Source organism: Carassius auratus, chromosome 21 (genome assembly GCF_003368295.1).
Source record: "Carassius auratus strain Wakin chromosome 21, ASM336829v1, whole genome shotgun sequence".
NCBI lineage: Eukaryota > Metazoa > Chordata > Actinopteri > Cypriniformes > Cyprinidae > Carassius > Carassius auratus.
The window spans coordinates 23,512,060-23,532,097 of record NC_039263.1 but is presented as its reverse complement, the minus strand read 5'-3'; the positions used below and the strand labels follow the sequence as shown (position 1 = coordinate 23,532,097).

The window sequence follows — 20,038 nt, the reverse complement described above, 5'->3', positions numbered from 1 at the left end:
CAAGTGTTCTCATGCATGAATGAAACCAGCAACATGTGAATGTAAAAGACATTAGCCTCAAGAATTATTTTTTTAAACATAATTAGGTTTGTATAGATTTATAAATACACTTTTGCTTAATGTTGCACATGTTTGTTTCGAAAGGTTTATACATTTCAAAACATTAAATGTACTTGTAGATGTTTATGTAGAATGTCAGAACATATTACTGTAAGTAAAACTTAGTTTTTAGCTATATTATTAAAGTCATGCATCAGCATTAAGCTCCTTAGCATTTAAAATATAACTAAGCACCTCAGCACATTTAAAATAATTTCAGTGACATTTTTATAATTATATAATCTTCAGAAATTAACACAAAAGAAGGTTTTTATGCATTAAAAAAATAGAAATTAGATAACAGACATTGTTTTTGTTTTCCAAACAGTTAATGTTAAAATGTCACACACAAAAAAATAATAAAAATATATTTTATAAATATATCAAAAAATATATATTACAAACATATGTAACATGTTTTAATTATATACATGTAACTACAAAAATGTGTAAATGTATTTTGACAGTTTTTATCAGCTGCTGTAGGACCATCTGTATTTTTATGAGGGAAAAAAAGGTAACTGCCTTTAAATAGAAAAGGCCCTTTGTGCAGTCCAGGTCCCGTGGTGAGCTTTGGCATCAAACAGGCTCGAATCACTGTGCTGGAGTTTCCCTTTGACTGCGATTCAGATCTCTGAATCAGTGTTTAATTAGGAGCTCTGATCAGAGCGGGATGTGTGCGTCTAGCGCTGGACGAGCCGAACGAAGGCTTGGACCAGCTGGACGAAGGGCTCCTGGCCCTCCGGCGTGACCTTGGATCCTGGTGTAGGTGAGTCGGAGAGTAATGACCACAACAACATACTCTGAGAGAAAACATGAAAATATTTGGGTGAATCATGCAAATGTGTCCGATTTCACCCCCAAATAAAAAGATATAATAATCTAATTTCATATTTTTCATTGTGGCTTACTACATATATACTTTAATTTATTGGCTTACTGCTCATAACCAGGAAAAATAAAAAGTCAATAAATACAAATAAAATATTAAAATACATTGAAGGAATCTGTGGGGGAAAAAAACACTTTGCAGACAGGATGATTTAAAACTTACTGTTCTGAGAATGTCACACAACTTAAAATCTGTTTTTTTTTATCTACATATTTTAAGTAAAAAAAATATATATATTTCATGATTGGCAATAAAGTTCATTTGATTAAATAATTGAATACCGTATTTTCCGGACTATAAGTCGCACTTTTTTTCATAGTTTGGCTGGTCCTGCGACTTATAGTAAGGTGCGACTTATCAAAATTAATTTGACATGAACCAAGAGACATTACCGTCTACAGCCGCGAGGGGGCGCTATAAGCTGCTCAGTGTGGACTACAGGAGCACTGAGCAGAAAAGAGCGCCCTCTCGCGGCATTACATGAACATATATTACATAAAAAGACACGATCAACGGACTGTGGGATGGATAAAATATATTTTATCAATCTCTGATAATCTCAGATTGCTCTGGCCACCCTGGTTTGTTTAGTCATTAAACTCGTGTTTTGGCCACGACAAAACTAAACCAAAAAGACTCGAGTTTAATTTTTTACTTGAATTATTTTTTTAATTAATTATTTATTATTAATTAAAGTCATTTATTAATTATTTATCATTTATTTACGTATGCCAGTAGTTATGTAAATGAAAAACGAATTTGAGATCGATAAGAAACCTCTTTAATGATGTAAGTTATAGTTTAGTTTATCATTTTTTTTTTTTTTTTTTTTGCGTATATATAAGGCGTTAAATTGACCATACATTTCTCTTGGTACAGCGATTGGAAGACTTAAGTGTCACATTCTTCAGAAATCATTCTAATATGCTGATTTGCTGATTATCAATATTTAAAACATGAGTATTTTTTCAGCATTCTTTGATGAATATAAGGATTCAAAGATCAGCATTTACGTGAAATAAAAAGCTTTTGCAACACTATATCATTCAAAAGAGTCAGTGTCATTTTTGTTTTTTGGAAAATAAATTATAGAAATTAACACTTTTTTTTTTTTTTTTAGCAAGGACTCTTTTGTGGGTTCGAGTCTCAGGCCGGCAACACCACGACTAAGGTGCTCTGGAGCACGGCACTGAACCCCCAACTGCTCCCCGGACGCCGTGGCATAAATGGCTGGCCACTGTGTTTTTTTTCTCTCTCACTGTCTATGGAATTGACTTTCTTTTACTGTCTATGATTGACTTGACACACATCTACGAGTCTGACATATTCACCCGGGTCACGTGACCAACACAAACGAGCTCTCTCATATCACGTGACTCCGTGAACGCTTATAATACACATATATTAATAAAACACCTATTTAAATAATTTTTTACATATAAATGCGCAATATTAACATGTTATAATTTAACAAAAATCGAGCTAAAATCGCTTTATTTTTACACTAGTCACGTGATTATTCTGACACAACGTGACCCGGTCAGTCAGCGAGCGCAGAGCAGCTGATCGCGCAAAGCACGAGTCACAGTAAAACATTGGGAACATTCTTTTGTTCGAGAACAAAGCATTAAATCGCAGGATAAAGGGTAAGATGAACCGTTATTTGCTGTAATTCGATATTTCTGCGTTTATTTACTCTGCAGGGTGTTTAATGAACAGCTGTTTCTGCAGTGAATGAGCTTTCATTTGTGCTGAAGAGCCCATCATCACACTCTCAATCAGTAACAAACCCCTATAAATAACATTAAACACCAGCATTGCGTTTAGATTTCTATTCTAATTTAATATTACGACTGACAATTCCTTCGAATATATGTATAACCATGTATCCATGTATTAATAAGCTAATGTGTTTGCAAATAAAGACATTTCCATTATAATATTATATGCCAAATAATACATTAATCGTTATTTACAAAAATGTAATTTGTATTAATATAAATACATTTTATGATTACGTAGAAATTGTATTGAATAGGGTTGTGTTAAAAAATAATATTCTCTAATATAATATTTTCTGGTTATTTATAAAATATTTATATTATATACACATATGTTATTGTTTTTGAAACCGGGTTTTCTGGGTCCGTATAAACCCCTAATATTTCATACACAAATATATTATATTAAAGTATAGTGATACAGGCCAGGTTTTCTCTATTATTTGTATATATTATTAATCACTATAATGCCAGAGCGTCCAAACATTAAAAGCAGATCATTTTACTTTCCCTGTCTTTTTATAATTTACCATGTTTAGAAACTGCTGGGGTTGAGCGTTCAACAGTGCTAAAGTTCACGGTGTCTAGAGTTCAAGCGCCATTGAGAAATTTGACATCCTTCTTTAGTTTCACAGTGAGAGAACAGAAGCTGTGGTCAGTACGGATGTGTCTCAAAACCTAGTTAGCTCCCTATCTAGTATTTTTAGGGACATCTATTGTGCTCAAAATGCTGCCTAGGTATGCGTTTCTTTTATATTTGTAATTTCCATGTATATGGTAAATGGTATACTATTTACATTGTAAATGACTTAAAATAATATTATAAAATTACAATGGTATAACGGCCCAAAAAAGAATGATATTGCTATAGGATGTATTCATGTTAATTAGCTTTAAATGTAAAAAAAAGTCTTTCTCTGAAAAAAAAAAAAACTAAATATGAAAATATTGTATTATTATATTTGGTTTATTTTAGTTTAATATGTGTCTTTGGAAAAAATAGCTGAAAATATCACATTCAATTATGTTTTAGTTGTGTTTTTTTGTGGAGGAAAAGAATTTAAAAAAAAAACATGAGAGAGCATTTTATTATTAAATGAAAGAATATAAAAAAAACCTTTACTGTCACTCACATTTTTGAACATAGACTTTATAGTACACGATCCAAACTAAAATTTTTATAATTTATGAATGAAAACATTTTGTAGCATGATATTGATGTAACGTTTACATGATAATTCAATGTATGATTTTAAAATGGGTTTTAAAAGGATGAATTTTGAGATTTTAAGTTTTCAGTTTGTGATAGAGAAAAAGGCAACGAAGAAGTCTTTTTTTTTAAACAAATGTCAAAACTCCTGTTATAATGTAGATTTTTAAGGGTGCACTCTTGTCTCATGTCAAATTACTTAATTTTCCTACATAATTTTTAACAAAAAAAATGGTAAAATATATATTCTGGAGTCTTAGACCTTTCCAACGATATATAGTTTGTCAAGATTAGATTAGATTTAATTGTAATATAGTGAAGTAAATGTAGGTGTCCCGTATACGGGATGGGGTGACAGTTAAAGGGTTAAATTATTATTATTGGAGCATTTGATTATTTTGCGGTTGGTTTAATGATATTTTTGTGTGTCTGTACCCAGGTCTAATCTGCCGTGTGTCCAGGAGAGTGAAAAGCGGACAATGTTTGTGTGTGCACCAGGAGCGTTCTGACAGACTGCCATATTCAAAGTCTCAAATTCCTGGAAACCTTTGTTGCTCTGCAGTCATGCAGCTGGATCCAGTGCTGGTTGAATCCGCCGTGGTGTTCTCTATGGTGATCTGCGTTCACTGTGCCGTGTGGAGCCAGCTCTCCTGGTGCTGCATCGCTCTGGCCATCCAGGCTTTTTACGTGCAGCACAAATGGGATCGGCTCATTCGGACCGGCGCCGCTGTCTTCCAGTTCCGGCCTTCGGCTAACAGCGGCGTGCTTCCGGCCAGCATGGTGCTGCCTCTGCTGGGCCTGGCTTTGAGGGGGCACTGCATCGCCGTGGGGAATGTTCACATGGAGCGATTCACAATGGTCGTAACAGTGATCGGTATGATGTTGGCGCTATTCCTATCACTCATCGCCCTGGGAATCACGCGGCCGGTGCCCACAAACACCTGCGTTATAGCCGGCATCGCCAGCAGTGCCATTCTGTACACAGTCAAGCAAACTCTAACAGTCTCTGAGGTGATCGAAGTCTTGGAGGTGCTGCTCATTTTTGTATACCTAAGCTTGATCCTCTTGTATCTCCTCCCACGCTGCTTCACTCCAGGAGAGGCGCTCCTCATCCTCGGCGGGATCAGTTTCATCATCAACCAGCTCATCAAACGCTCTCTGTCCTCCTCTGGAAACACAAACGCCGACCCACTCACGTATTTCCTCCCAGTCGTCGTGTTAGGGTTAGTGCTGCTGGGAATCTTCTTCGCCCTGCTTTTCGTATTCATGGAATCGGAAACCTGGTCGGCGTCGCTCTTCTTCCACACCATGACGGGCGTTTTGGGATTGGGGCTATTGGTTCCTTGGCTCTCCCTGCTCACGAAGCATCACCCCATCACCTGGTTGATGCATTTCATCACCGAAACCAACACTCGTCTTTGGCTGATCGGATACTGGGTGGCTTTGTCGCTTCTAGCGGTTGCCGTTGTGATGCATCAAAACAGTCATCGCTCGGCCGGAAGCAAGAAGCATCAAGCTTCGACGACCGTGCGGAAGTATTTCCACCTCCTCACCGTACTAACCTTTGCTCCTGGACTCGCACTAGATCGTGCTTTACTACATCTAGCCGCGGTCGGATGCCTCTCAGTGTTCATGTTCCTTGAATTCGTCCGCTGTTTCCGCATCCGACCTCTAGGGGCGCCTGTGCGCCGCCTTCTTACTTTATTCCTGGATGAGAGAGACTCAGGACCGCTTATTCTCACCCACATCTACCTTCTCCTTGGCGTCGCCCTTCCAGTCTGGCTCACGCCCGCGTCCTGCATCCCTAAAGGAGGAGGCCTGCTGCCGTACGCTGGTGTGTTGGCTGTTGGAGTCGGCGACACGGTTGCGTCTGTTTTCGGCAGCACGGTGGGTGAGATCCGCTGGCCCGGCACAAAGAAGACCTTCGAGGGCACAGCAACCTCCGTATTCGCTCAGATCATCGCCGTGGTGGTTTTCCTCATCGCCGACAGCAGTATTAACCTGAACGCCAGCTACTCGTGGGTCGTGGGTTCGATCACAATGGTGGCCATGTTGGAGGCGTATACGTCGCAGATAGACAACCTGCTACTCCCTTTATACCTTTACATCCTCCTGATGATTTGAGATCAGACCCGTTCAGACAAATCAGACCATTATGCCAATGCACAGATTTCAGCAGCATTACATTCATACGTTACAGCCCTAGTATTGAGAGTCTGGGAATCATATATATACACAGTGAATAGAAATGCACTGATATTTATTCAAGAACAAACGGTTTCTGATGGTATTATAGAGTGAAACAGACTAGAAAACTACTTGATATTGTAAACGACACACGAAATGGCACAGAAACAGATGTTTGAAAGTGAAATGTGTATTTTTTGCACCAGTCGCATTGCTTGTTTGAGACGCACACGACAAGCTTTGTCCGAAAACACAGTTTGGTGCTGCTTTAAAGGTACAGTCCACTCAACAAAAATGATTTACTCTGCCTCATGTTATTCCAAATCCGTATGCATTTCTTTTTTCTCTCGAACACGGAATTTGAAGAATACTGGTAGCCACATTTGTTCGCGTCCCATTGACTTCCATTGTATTTTTTCCCCTTTACAAGGAAGTCAAAGAGAGAAAAAAACTGTTTGGATCCCAACATTCTTCAAAATATATTCTTTTAATTTCCACGGACGAAATAAACTCATATGTTTGTGAGTATACTACATCATTTTCATTTTTGGGTGAAGTTTACCTTTAAGTATCCTTCATTTAAATTTTTCAAGGTGTACAGGTGATGATTATGTTGTTTTGTTGCATTTATTTTTTGCGTCCTCTCAGAAGCTCTAATGTCTTGAAGCTTTAATATTTCATCCGCTCAAATCCTGCGTCTGTCACTCCAGTATAAATGACAGGGATTGAGTTGCACATTATTAAAAAAAGAAATGGAAAATGTGATGCCCTTTAACGATGCCTACACTTGCTGAGAAACACACACAAAGACACGTGCTGGATGCAAACATTAATTATTTAAGGTTTTATTTTCTATATAATTGTATATATGTTTTTTGGGAAGCACATTTCTTCAATTTTGAAATGTAAAAAAAAAAATATATTGTTAATTATCCAATGCTATCTATCTATCTATCTATCTATCTATCTATGATAGATATATATGAAATGTAAAAAAAAAAAAAATCTAATGCTATATATATATATATATATATATATATATATATATATATATATATATATATATATATATATATTTTCTAATGCAAAAAACTCAATTTGACCTTTGACCTTTTTTCATCAGAATCCTATAAAAATAATCCCTGGATATTTAAAAATAAATAAAAATAATTGTGCTGTCAAACAAATAATCGCGATTAGTCGCATCCAAAATAAAAGTTTTTGGTTTAAATAATATATTGTGTGTGTACTTTGTATATTTACGATGAATATAGAAATACACAATCATACAGTATATATTTGAAAAATGTACATTTATATTATATATATTAAAATATACTAATATAACAATTTTCTTAAATATATACATGCATGTGTGTGTACTTATATATTCATAAAAAAATATACACAGTGCACACAAACTTATTTTGGATGCGATTATTCATTTAACAGAACTAATATATAGAAAAATAATATATATAGATAGATAGATGGTTATTTAGTTATTTTAATAATATATATTTATAATATTTAAACATTCAATAATATTTAAAACAGTACATTTTTTTTGCATTTAAAATTTGTTTTTTTACATTATAAAGTTGTGGAAATGTACATATGTCAAATTGCGAAATTCAGCAAAACATATATTATTCATTTATTTTGATTTTGTTATGAAATATGACCCTTGACATGTTTTATCAGATTCACCGGTTTTATGAAAATATAATTTATCCTTTCAGTGTATATGCATCACTTGAGCCATGGAAGAACACCATTATATAACAAAAATACTTAAATATAATTTTGATGCTATGAATAGGATCTGCCTTTTTGTCCAATGCAATACGAAGGACTGGTAGCATAGCTTGTCGCCTTAAAAAGTGTTTTGTATTCTGAATAGTTCGATGCGAACAGTGGTGTGTCTGCATGGGTCTGTATGTAGGAGGCACAGATCACTGTCCTGTAAACGCATGTATGCAGTTCAGCTGGTGTCTTTACTCTGATAAAGATTGCAGAATTATGTGTTTAAACTTGAATTTATTCATGATATTTGACTGAGGCCTTTTTTGTCGCTCTTAGCGTGTTGTGGTGAGTGTTTTACGTTGACGGTTGTCATCGATACTGTGGTTGAAGCGTCAATCACCTGTTCGGTTTGAAGTGCATTCTGGGACATCTGCATGGTTTAAGTGTAAACTTGCTTTTAAGCTACCTGACAATTGTGATAAAATGTGTTACTCTATGGTCCATATTTTGACATTGGGATATGACGGAGATCGTTGGATGTTTATTTTGTAAATCAGCATTTTTAATGGTTTGTGTATTCATTTTTTTTCAGCATGAAACAAGAAGTAACTTTCAGACTATTGTGACAAAATCTTTTTCTATGTTGAATTTCATGTCTTTTGTTTTTCTGTTTCAGCATTGTCTATAAATATTATTTTCCAGATATTCCTGACATGATAATTACAGCTTGGTCATTTATTGTCTTCATCAGGAAATCCAGATTATACTTATTATCAAATGTTCATACATTTTCTATATTGTATTGATTTTGTTGGGTACTTTTTTTGTTGAGTATGGTGCGTTAAAAGAAATAAAGTGGATTTCAAATCAAACTGAATGTTTCTTATTTTCTAAAATTCTGATTTTAAATAATAAACACTCTTTGGTTAACAAAAACTAGCCTTTTATTAATACTGTTGTGGTTGTAGGTGAAACATACAGATGATTCAAAATGATTAACGGTTTTGGGTCCCTTCACAAAACTTCATATTTAAAGAGGTGATCGTTTAAAAGGCTCATTATAGTCACGTGACCGATCTCTTCAGCATCGTGAGTGAAGCGTGTTATCAGGTCTGTTCTGGTGTTATTTCTGTCTTCAGGTGTAGAGGGAGGGGAAGGGCAGCTCTTCCGTTGGTTGTAGCCTGAGAGACAAAAACAGATTCCGTTTACAAACTAGGCTTTCTACGAAGCTTCCCAGCATGCACTGTTCTTACCAGTTCTCAGGACTCCAAACAGTGCTTTGAGACTCCATGATGTGAAAGGTGTAAACGTGGCGTGAGGCGTCAGATGTGTTTGCAGCGCTGCGGTGGACGACTTCACCGTGAATCAGAACCGCTCCACCTGCAGTAGCACAAGCATTCGACAAAAGTGGTGATTATAAATAAAAGTGGTAAAAAAATAAGAAATGATTATCGTATTTTACGGACTATAAGTCGCACATTTTTCATAGTTTTTTCAGGCTGGTCCTGCGACTTATAGTCAGGTGCGACTTATATATCAAAATTAATTTGACACGAACCAAGAGAAAATATTACCGTCTCCAGCCGCCAGATGGCGCTCTATGCTGCTCAGTTCTCCTGTAGTCTACACTGAGAACATAGAGCGCCCTCTGGCGGCTGTAGACGGTAATGTTTTCTCTTGGTTCTGATAAATGTGACTTATATATGTTTTTTTCCTCGTCATGACATATTTTTGGGCTGTTGCGACTTATAGTCCGAAAAATACGGGTACTTTTATTCAGCAAGGATGCATTAAAATTGATCAAAACGGACCTTTATGTTTACTGTTACAAAAGCCTTCTATTTCGTTGTTGTTAAAAAAAACGAAAAAAAACTGTCACATTTTCCACAAGCAGCATAACTGTTTTCAACATTGATAATAATCATGAATGTTTCTCGAGCAGCAAATCAGTATCTCAAGATCATGTGACACTGAAGACTGGGGGAAAAAATGCTGAAATTACAGCTTTGCTTCACAGGAATAAAGTATATTTTACAATATATATCAATAGAAAAGTTATTTTACATTTTAATAATATTTCACAATTTTATTGTTTTTACTACATTTTTCGATTAAATAAATGCAGCCTTGGTGAACAGAATTAAATAAAATATATAAAATAAAAAAATATATAAAACTTAATATGAAAGTTTCTGTAATCGTGTTGTGTTATAGTTCAAGTATTTACAATTTGAATTATATTTAAAAAGAAAAAAAAATATTTTGTATATAAACCCCTAAGACTTAAAAAAAAAAAAATTACCAATAACTCACCTTTTTTTATTTTATTTTATTTTTTAATGCAGAGAACAAAAACATACAAAAGCATAAGCATACATCACATAATATCAACCACAACAAAAATTACATTTAATTCACAAATGCAAATTCCCCAACTGTTAACCGGTCATCTCTGTTTTCCTAAAATAATTTGAATGTAATTTCAGTATCTACTAATAAGAAAGCTATAAGAACTGGCAGAATTTGCTCAGCCCTTGATCTCCTCGTGTAATTATGTTTAGATGATGGCCCTCTTGACTCACCTTTTTTAACAGGAACTGGAACGAAGAGCTTGTCGTCGTAACTCTTCTCTCGGCCAATGAAATCAGTCAGAGGAAACGTGCCTTTAGGTGTCCGCACCATTCGCCTGCTAATCCCATCTAACACACGCAGGAAAAGGTCCACACAAACACATTTTAAATGCAAAATACAGCTTCACTCAAACAGCACGCATGCACTAATGAATCTGCCGAACGCATGTGAGCTCACCGCGGTGTGATCCCGGTATGAACCACAGACAGCCGTTCTCCAGCGTAGCGTCTTCCAGAGCGATCCACACGCCCATCACTCTTCCCAGAGGCTGCGTGTACAGGAAGGTGGCGTCCTGGTGAGGGGTCACTGGAGTCAAAGATCAAAGGTCAACCAAGAGTTTCTGTACTGCATTCCTATTGGTTAAAGAAAGGGAGGGTCTTACCTTCTCCACCAATCCCTGGTTGCTGTTGACAGAACAGGCACAGAAGAGGAGAGTGATAAAATAATTACCTTTACAGTATGTGTGTAAGTAACAATATATAAGTACTGTATGCAGGACATATAAACTGTACCTTAAAGATGTACATACTCTGCAGAATCACAGGATTTATCAGGCCGAGTTTCTTAACCAGATTCTGCAGAAACGAAACAAACACACATTTCTCACACACACATTTTGACAAACTAAAGCATTGACATAGAGAAAAGAGTGAGGTATATTTCTTTTCTTTTTGGCATCAAGATGGTTAAACAGTGTTTTGCTAGTCTTAGCTATAAACCAGAGTGGTTTAGGTCAGGATTATTTTTGTATTAATATAATATCACATTACTAACAGTACTTCTTAATTTTTTTAGTTATACGTTTATATATATATATATATACACATATACATACATATATATATACATACATACATATATACATATACATATATACAGTATTGTTCAAAATAATAGCAGTACAATGTGACTAACCAGAATAATCAAGGTTTTTAGTATATTTTTTATTGCTACGTGGCAAACAAGTTACCAGTAGGTTCAGTAAATTGTCAGAAAACAAACAAGACCCAGCATTCATGATATGCACGCTCTTAAGGCTGTGCAATTGGGCAATTAGTTGAAAGGGGTGTGTTCAAAAAAATAGCAGTGTCTACCTTTGACTGTACAAACTCAAAACTATTTTGTACAAACATTTTTTTTTTCTGGGATTTAGCAATCCTGTGAATCACTAAACTAATATTTAGTTGTATGACCACAGTTTTTTAAAACTGCTTGACATCTGTGTGGCATGGAGTCAACCAACTTGTGGCACCTGTCAGCTGTTATTCCACTCCATGATTCTTTAACAACATTCCACAATTCATTCACATTTCTTGGTTTTGCTTCAGAAACAGCATTTTTGATATCACCCCACAAGTTCTCAATTGGATTAAGGTCTGGAGATTGGGCTGGCCACTCCATAACATTAATTTTGTTGGTTTGGAACCAAGACTTTGCCCGTTTACTAGTGTGTTTTGGGTCATTGTCTTGTTGAAACAACCATTTCAAGGGCATGTCCTCTTCAGCATAGGGCAACATGACCTCTTCAAGTATTTTAACATATGCAAACTGATCCATGATCCCTGGTATGCGATAAATAGGCCCAACACCATAGTAGGAGAAACATGCCCATATCATGATGCTTGCACCTCCATGCTTCACTGTCTTCACTGTGTACAGTGGCTTGAATTCAGAGTTTGGGGGTCGTCTCACAAACTGCCTGTGGCCCTTGGACCCAAAAAGAGCAATTTTACTCTCATCAGTCCACAAAATGTTCCTCCATTTCTCTTTAGGCCAGTTGATGTGTTCTTTGGCAAATTGTAACCTCTTCTGCACATGCCTTTTTTTTAACAGAGGGACTTTGCGGGGGATTCTTGAAAATAGATTAGCTTCACACAGACGTCTTCTAACTGTCACAGTACTTACAGGTAACTCCAGACTGTCTTTGATCATCCTGGAGGTGATCATTGGCTGAGCCTTTGCCATTCTGGTTATTCTTCTATCCATTTTGATGGTTGTCTTCCGTTTTCTTCCACGTCTCTCTGGTTTTGCTCTCCATTTTAAGGCATTGGAGATCATTTTAGCTGAACAGCCTATCATTTTTTGCACCTCTTTATAGGTTTTCCCCTCTCTAATCAACTTTTTAATCAAAGTACGCTGTTCTTCTGAACAATGTCTTGAACGACCCATTTTCCTCAGCTTTCAAATGCATGTTCAACAAGTGTTGGCTTCATCCTTAAATAGGGGCCACCTGATTCACACCTGTTTCTTCACAAAATTGATGACCTCAGTGATTGAATGCCACACTGCTATTTTTTTGAACACACCCCTTTCAACTAATTCAACTAATTGCCCAATTGCACAGCCTTAAGAGCGTGCATATCATGAATGCTGGGTCTCATTTGTTTTCTGAGAATCTACTGAACCTACTGGTAACTTGTTTGCCACGTAGCAATAAAAAAATATACGAAAAACCTTGATTATTCTGGTTAGTCACATTTGACAACAGCCGGTGCTCCACACGGAGATCTGATCTCACCATCATCGAATCTGTCTGTGATTACATGAAGAAACAGATGAAACTGAAACAAACTAAATCCAGAAGAACTGTGGACGGATCTCCAAGACGCTTGAAGAAACCTTTCTGCATATCTACCTGAAAAACATTTTTATTTTATATTTTCAGTTTTAGTCATTCTGTTATGTGCTTCTGTCATTTTATTAAATATTTCTATATAGCTTTAATTTTTATTTCAGATATAGTTTTAGTAATAATATATTTAATTGGTTTTTATTTTCATATTTTCAGTTTAATTGAATTTACATTTTAGAAATTGTTATTTGCTTTTGTATGTTTTTATATTTATATGTAGATTTAGTAATGTTAGTTTTAGTAATATTAATTTTTTTTGGTTTAAATAAGTAATTTTCTAATGTGCTTTTGTCTTTATTATTTTTTTTCATTTCTTTATAGCTTTAATTCATTAATATATTAGTTATACAGTACTTTAACTTATTTTCATCAATCTATTATCTAATATTTATTTCAGCTTTTTTCAAATACTGAAATGATTTATAATGCTTTTAGTTTTAGTTTACAACACTAGTCTCTGGGTTGTCTGGATTTAAAGAGGTCTCCCAAGAGCTTCCCATTTTGACATGAGTGTACTGTTTACATAAAAAGACCAGAGTTTACATTTGTTTACATGGAGGTTTGATCATTACTTGAATTTTGGGAGAGTGGGGTGACCGCTTTAAACAGCGGCTCATAAGCGTGGAGAGCTGTGGGAAAGATAAAACACAAACACTTATGAGCAAGTAATGATTTATGATTAATGACAGGTTATGTTTAATCATGACTGAATTATATGAAATGCTATTTTCGTAACTACCCACCGTGTCCGATTTTGTTCAAGGACCGTTCTCTTGGCACGATGAACTCTCCTGAAAACACATCATGAGATGAATGCGCTGTCTTTTTCTGTATCTCAACATGACAAACACAGCAACTAAATTACAAACCTTTATCATCAAACACTCCTTTCTCAAAGAAGAAACGGATCTGGTCTCCACTGGTGATGAAATAGTCTGCATTTCCCTGGACAAACACCAAATATGATCATGACTGGACTTTTTTTTCTTTTTATGCTTCTGAATGTACATGGATGTACAAGGGTCACTTTTCCAGTTATGACAGGGTTTGTTACTAACTACATTTACCTGCATCTTTACCCAGAAGCATTTGGTTGCATGTGGGAAGTAAAGCGTAGAAGAACGTTTATCGTGGCACTACTGTAAATGCTTGCTGATGATGCATTCTGGGTATTTATCTGGACAAGTTTACCTGTTTTTTAAGCTGCTCGTCGTGGTCAGTGGAGAACTGTGTCCTGCAGTGTTCAGGAACGTCCATCCGCTCAATGATCTCACTCATTCGGTCCCGTAAAGCGTCACACTCCTCTGGGGACAGAAGGCCGTCCAGCACCAGATGGCCCTCATCCCAGTACTGCACAGTAAAAACATACCACAGACCTATTCAATGCACATTCAAATGTGATTAGGACATCATTTGCTGTTCCCTGAGCATGAGGTACAGTAGTTGCTTAGGAGGACCAGCTTATGACCTGCACATGAATATATATATATAAGATATAGATATATATATATATATATATATATATAGATATATATATATATATTTGTGTATATGTAGGCTGCATTTTTATGGGTTACAAATACACACACACACATACACAGTGCTACTCTAAAAAAGTTAAGTTACTCTTAAAAAGTAATTAATAGAATCAAAAGAAGATCCTACAGGACAAAGTGAATTTCCATTTGAAAATCACAATGTCCAATACAAATCAATAGAAGATCACATGAAAAAATTAAATCCCATTAAATTAAACACAATATCCAATAAGATTCTAAACATCAAATAAAATCCTACAGGACAAAGTGAAATTCCATTAAAATGAATCAGAATGTCCAGTAGGATTCTAAGAATCCAGTAAGATCCAATAGGACAAAGTGAAATTCCAATAGGATTTTTTGACAAGGGAGCTTAAACCATTTTATGACCAACTAAGGACCAGCTTAAACCAGCTCAAACCACCTGCCATGCTTCAAAACATACCAAAACATTTTTTTTCAACAGTTAAATATTTCTGTATTTTACATGTACCATGGTAGCTGCATGGTATTCTTCGAAGTACTGTGTAAATAAATTACTATGTAATATTAGTATGATCATTCAGTGTCGCCATATGATTAAAAGTAATGTGGTATTTCCATCCTCGTACTATTTAAACAATAAAATAATAAATAAATAAAACGTAATGTGTTTTTGGGGAGAAAATACAGTTGATTTACGTTTCCTTTTTGCTTTCTTTATTTGAAACTGCGCAAAATGCAAATCCGCTAACTTTTGTTTTGCTGTTGTTTTACCGTCACATGATGATCGCTGATTCAGAAAAATAGATTTTTTTTTTTGTGAGGTAAAGATTTGCACGTTTATAAAATTTGTTAATTTGACATCATGTAGAAATTTAAATTTCGTTTTATTAATCTTTACAAACAGTAGAATAAAATACATTTTCCAGGAAATCAAAAGACTGTGATTGGTCCATCATCAATAGGGCTGAGAAAAGTAACGTTAATAATTTTCATAGGACACAGTCTACGAGTCGGGACATTAATAATCATATTAAAAAATAAACTGTATAATGCTACTACTACTACTACTACTACTAATAGGTGTTAAACTGAAAACTACATACTAAACAGTTAAAATATGCAAGCCCCACCCACTTTTACGCCCCTTACTTCATTCCACATTCCATTCAACCAGCTTTTCTATGCAGGAACATAGTCCTGTTTCTAGCGTATTACGCAACACACTTCAAATTAGGATAAAAATTATTCCATACGTGCATGCACCGATATATAATATTTTAATTTCGAGCATCTTTTACCCTCGTGCATGAGGCGCTGAACTATGAAAATATTTATTAAAAAAGCAAAACATCTAACAGCATTGAAAAGTCTTTTGTACCCGTGAATCTGCGTTTTCCAGCGTTTCTAATTAGCATGTGCATAAAAACACAACGGCTTTCGTATTTATGATTTGCGATTTCAATTTAGAAGTTGTTTATTACCTTTTGCACGTCTTGATCTGTCAAAACATCCATGCTGATGAAGACAGGCTGAGAAGAAGGCTAAAAGCGAGGCGGTCCCATCCAAATCTCTCTCTCTATCTCTCTCTCTCTCTTCATTGGCAAAGCAACCACGTGGTTGCCCCAGGTCAAATACGATTAAACTGTAACCCTGTTGATGCAATAATTGGATTTTGAACAGTAACTCTTTCAGTGTAGTGCAAGAAACTCAAATGTGCAATCATAACTGAGGGTTCAGGTGAACCTAAAAGGTAAACACGTGCCTGCAGTTGACTTAATTCTGAGTAAAGAGTGAACATAGGCCAGTGTGGAGGATGAAAAACTGACAGAGCACGTGCATGATTGACTAAATCCAGCTACATTTTTCAAAGCTTGAATCTGTTTTGGGAAGTATCTTCAACACTGTTCAGTGTCTTAATCATTTTTATAAAGTTGGTCAAAATGTATCATCCACATGAATGATTTAATCATTAATACTGCGTTTCAGTGTATTATAAAATATTAAGGAACTAATACAGTGTGCAAACCTCATTTCTGAATCAATCTGAATCTGTTTTGATCTTTACACAAAGGCATGAGAAAGATATCAGATGTTTTAAGTGGTATTTAAAAGAATAGCTCACACAAAAATAATACTATCATTATTCACACTCACCTTCTTCTGCAGAACACAAAAGATGAAATTAAAAACATAGCTTTCATTAAATGGTGTAAACATTGCACAATTATAAAAAAAAGATACTATACATAAAAAGTTAACTATATTTCTTATTTCTTGCATTATTTAAAGGACAATAGGCCTATATATATATATATATATATATATGTTTTTTTTTGTTTTTGTTTTTGTTAGTAATATTTTAAAAGCACTTAAATTTATGCTACTTTTTCTTGGAGCTATTATTGTTAATAATGCGACTGTAATAACTCTTGTCTTTGTGTCATTTGACAACAAAAATCAGTTGGATGGGTCAAATATAAAATTGTAAAATTAGATTTGTAAATAAGTCACTTATTTCCTTCATTATATCTTCTAAAGTCTATACAGGTTTGCAAGTTTTATTTTTGGGCTGAGATATCCCTTTAAGTCCATGCATATTTTGATTCAAAAGTAATATTCTCCTCAGTTATTAAATCTGCCACTTTCTAACCACTACACTTTTTGAATTGAAGTTCATAATGCAGCAACAGTTTATAGTGACCCCTGTATGTTAACTCTCTCTCACTAATCCAGTTCTCATGTTCAACTTCAAGATTTTTAATAAGTACTTTTTCAGAATGAGAGGCATCTACATCTGTAGAAATGAAGTACGTTTATGGTGGTTTTGTATGGTGCATGTTGTCTCTTTACCTGGAGAGGGCTCCTGCGTCACACAGCATGAAGGAAGCTTCTTCTGCTTGTTCTCAGTGCTCTTGTTTTTGTACCGTCGGCTTTGCCACAAAGATTGTGGAGGAAGCGAAAGCTAACAGAGATGATTACTTAAGTCACAGAAAAGATTCGACCTCTTTCACATAGTAGCAAAAAATGTATTTAACTGACGGTGTAAACAAGGTCTAGTCATCTGGGTGTTTTAATCATTTAACAAACACAATTCTGATCCCACATCAGTTAGACAGCCATACAGTAACAGTTTCAGCCCCTCATATTCGACGAATACGAAACAGTTCTCTAATCTAGGCCAGATTTATGGGATTTAAATCCTGCCATGATTCAAAACTGAAAATACAGTTCTGAAAGGTTGAAACTAAGTGTTCGAAAACTCAAAATCTTACAAAAAAAAGTTTTGCAAGTTCGAAAATAAGATTTGCAAGCTTGCAAAATGTAAAAAAAATAAAAATATATCTGCAAACATTATGCTGTTTTTGAGATTTCCTTCTTCAGAACTGCAACATTTTTTTACGATGTTGTGCAAAGAATTTTTCAGAGTTTCAAATTTGTCAGTGTTCTCCCACTGTATTAGATTGTTTTCCAGGTTAGAAACCTTGTAAATGGTGATCTGAAAACTGGTGTGCGAATGTGTGAAAAAAAGTTTTGAAACTCTGAAAACAGAGCTTTGCAGGCTTGCAAAGTGGTAAAAAAAATTAAATCTCTTCAAACATAATTTTGTTTTTGAGTTTTCCTTCTTCAGAAGTGCAACACTCTTTTTAATGGTGTTGTGCAATCATTTTTTCAGGGTTTCGAATTTGTCACTGTTCTCCCAGTGTATAGTTTGTTTTCAAGATTTGAAACTCTGTAAATAGTGATCTGAAAACTGGTGTGCAAATAGGTGAAAAAAAGTTTTGAAACTCTGAAAACAGAGGTTCGAAAGGGCGAAACTTATTACATTACATTACATTTGCACTCCTATGCAGACTATTTTTTCAGAGCCGAGTTTACAACACCCACTTTGCGGAGATACGCTCACACAGTTGTGAGTTTGCGACTCACGTGATTTGTGGCAGTGTTGTCACGCAGCTCTGCTCTGAAACTCTGAAACTCAGACTGAGCGAAAATGAAGCTTCGCAACCTCGTAACTAAAAAAAAAAGCCTGGAGGGAGGGCCTTCTGCTCTTGGCCAATGCTTTGCTGTCTGCTCACGTACAGTCCAATCACAAGTCGTATTTACCTGAAAGGTGGGATTGACCGACTGCTCCGCCAATGACAAAAGCGCACAGGATACGCAAAATAAACCGTCCTAAAATTTAAATAAAGGTTACCGGCTTGTCGCTGGAATTCACCATACAATTGCCAGCAGCCACTAAGTTTACCACTGATAGTCCGGCGGTGCATCAGTATACACACTTTCCTCACCTGGCGACTCACTTTCCTCAACTCAGTTTCTTTTTCGCCGTCACAAACAGCGTATGAGGACAATGGAAGCAATAAAAAACAACAAATATACAAGTTCTATAACAAGTAACAAAAGCTTTTAAATAATATAATAAAGAAATACAGATAACAGATAGAATATAAACATTACAGAGCAAGCTAGTGTTAGAGGTCTTTTTTTGCCTTTGTTAATACTAAAAGAAAACCAATAGAATACAAAAGATTAGAAAGCTTAATATTATTCTTTTTTTTTTTTTTTTAAGAATAGTGAGTGTTAGAGTTAGAGGGTCAAATACATTTGGAAAAGATCTGTTTTAAGCTGTATATTATATATATATATATATATATATATATATATATATATATATATATATATATATATATATATATATATATATATATATATATATATATATATATATATATATATATAGTCGCGGGCCGAAGAATCACACGGCAGGCTGTGGTGAAAGTTTAAAGCCCCGGAGGGTGTATTTATTGGTGGTTGTGTTTGTAAAGGTGCAAGGGGTGTCCGGTGCTCGTCCTCGGTGCTGCGTGATCCTGTTCGCCGGCCGGCTGAGTGCAAGGGGAATCGGTGTCCGGTGCTCGGGTGGCGGGCTGGTCGGTCACTCGCTTTCTGGAGAGATAAGATACACACCATTAGCTGGCTTTCTGCTGAAGAGCTTTCTCACCCGTGTCTTCTCGGATGCAGCTTTTGTAGTCGTCCTCTGAGCGGTTTCAGCTGGGACCGATCAGCCCACGGTGATTGTGTGCAGGTGGATCTCCTCTGCCAGGGTGACGCTGATCGGTGCCCGGGACACGGCTCACAATATATATATATATATATATATATATATATATATATATATATATATATATATATATATATATATATATATATATATATATATATATATATATATATAGACTATACTACTTATATAATATATGAAAATACAGATTATAATTCAGGTTTATTTTTTATTATTTTTACAAAATATAGATTTTAAAATGTCTCAATACATATAGC

At 35.4% G+C, this 20,038-nt stretch overlaps 2 protein-coding genes across 2 annotated transcripts; one reads left to right on the top strand and one right to left on the bottom strand.

The window, feature by feature from the left end:
* The first annotated feature begins 2,251 nt into the window (after positions 1 to 2,251).
* Positions 2,252 to 7,097, top strand: LOC113039019 (dolichol kinase-like). Its single transcript, XM_026196885.1, has 2 exons — positions 2,252 to 2,637; positions 4,422 to 7,097. Exon 2 carries the CDS (start codon positions 4,547 to 4,549, stop codon positions 6,104 to 6,106), a length of 1,560 nt encoding a protein of 519 aa, XP_026052670.1. The 5' UTR covers positions 2,252 to 2,637; positions 4,422 to 4,546; the 3' UTR covers positions 6,107 to 7,097.
* A 1,739-nt stretch (positions 7,098 to 8,836) lies between these two features.
* Positions 8,837 to 16,293, bottom strand: LOC113039018 (phytanoyl-CoA dioxygenase domain-containing protein 1-like). Its single transcript, XM_026196884.1, is given in 12 exon segments — positions 8,837 to 9,096; positions 9,169 to 9,295; positions 10,498 to 10,614; positions 10,724 to 10,852; positions 10,929 to 10,950; positions 11,059 to 11,121; positions 13,751 to 13,768; positions 13,770 to 13,807; positions 13,922 to 13,969; positions 14,048 to 14,123; positions 14,370 to 14,528; positions 16,183 to 16,293. Coding segments are annotated over 12 exon segments (876 nt in total). The 5' UTR covers positions 16,216 to 16,293; the 3' UTR covers positions 8,837 to 9,050.
* Positions 16,294 to 20,038: the final 3,745 nt, after the last annotated feature.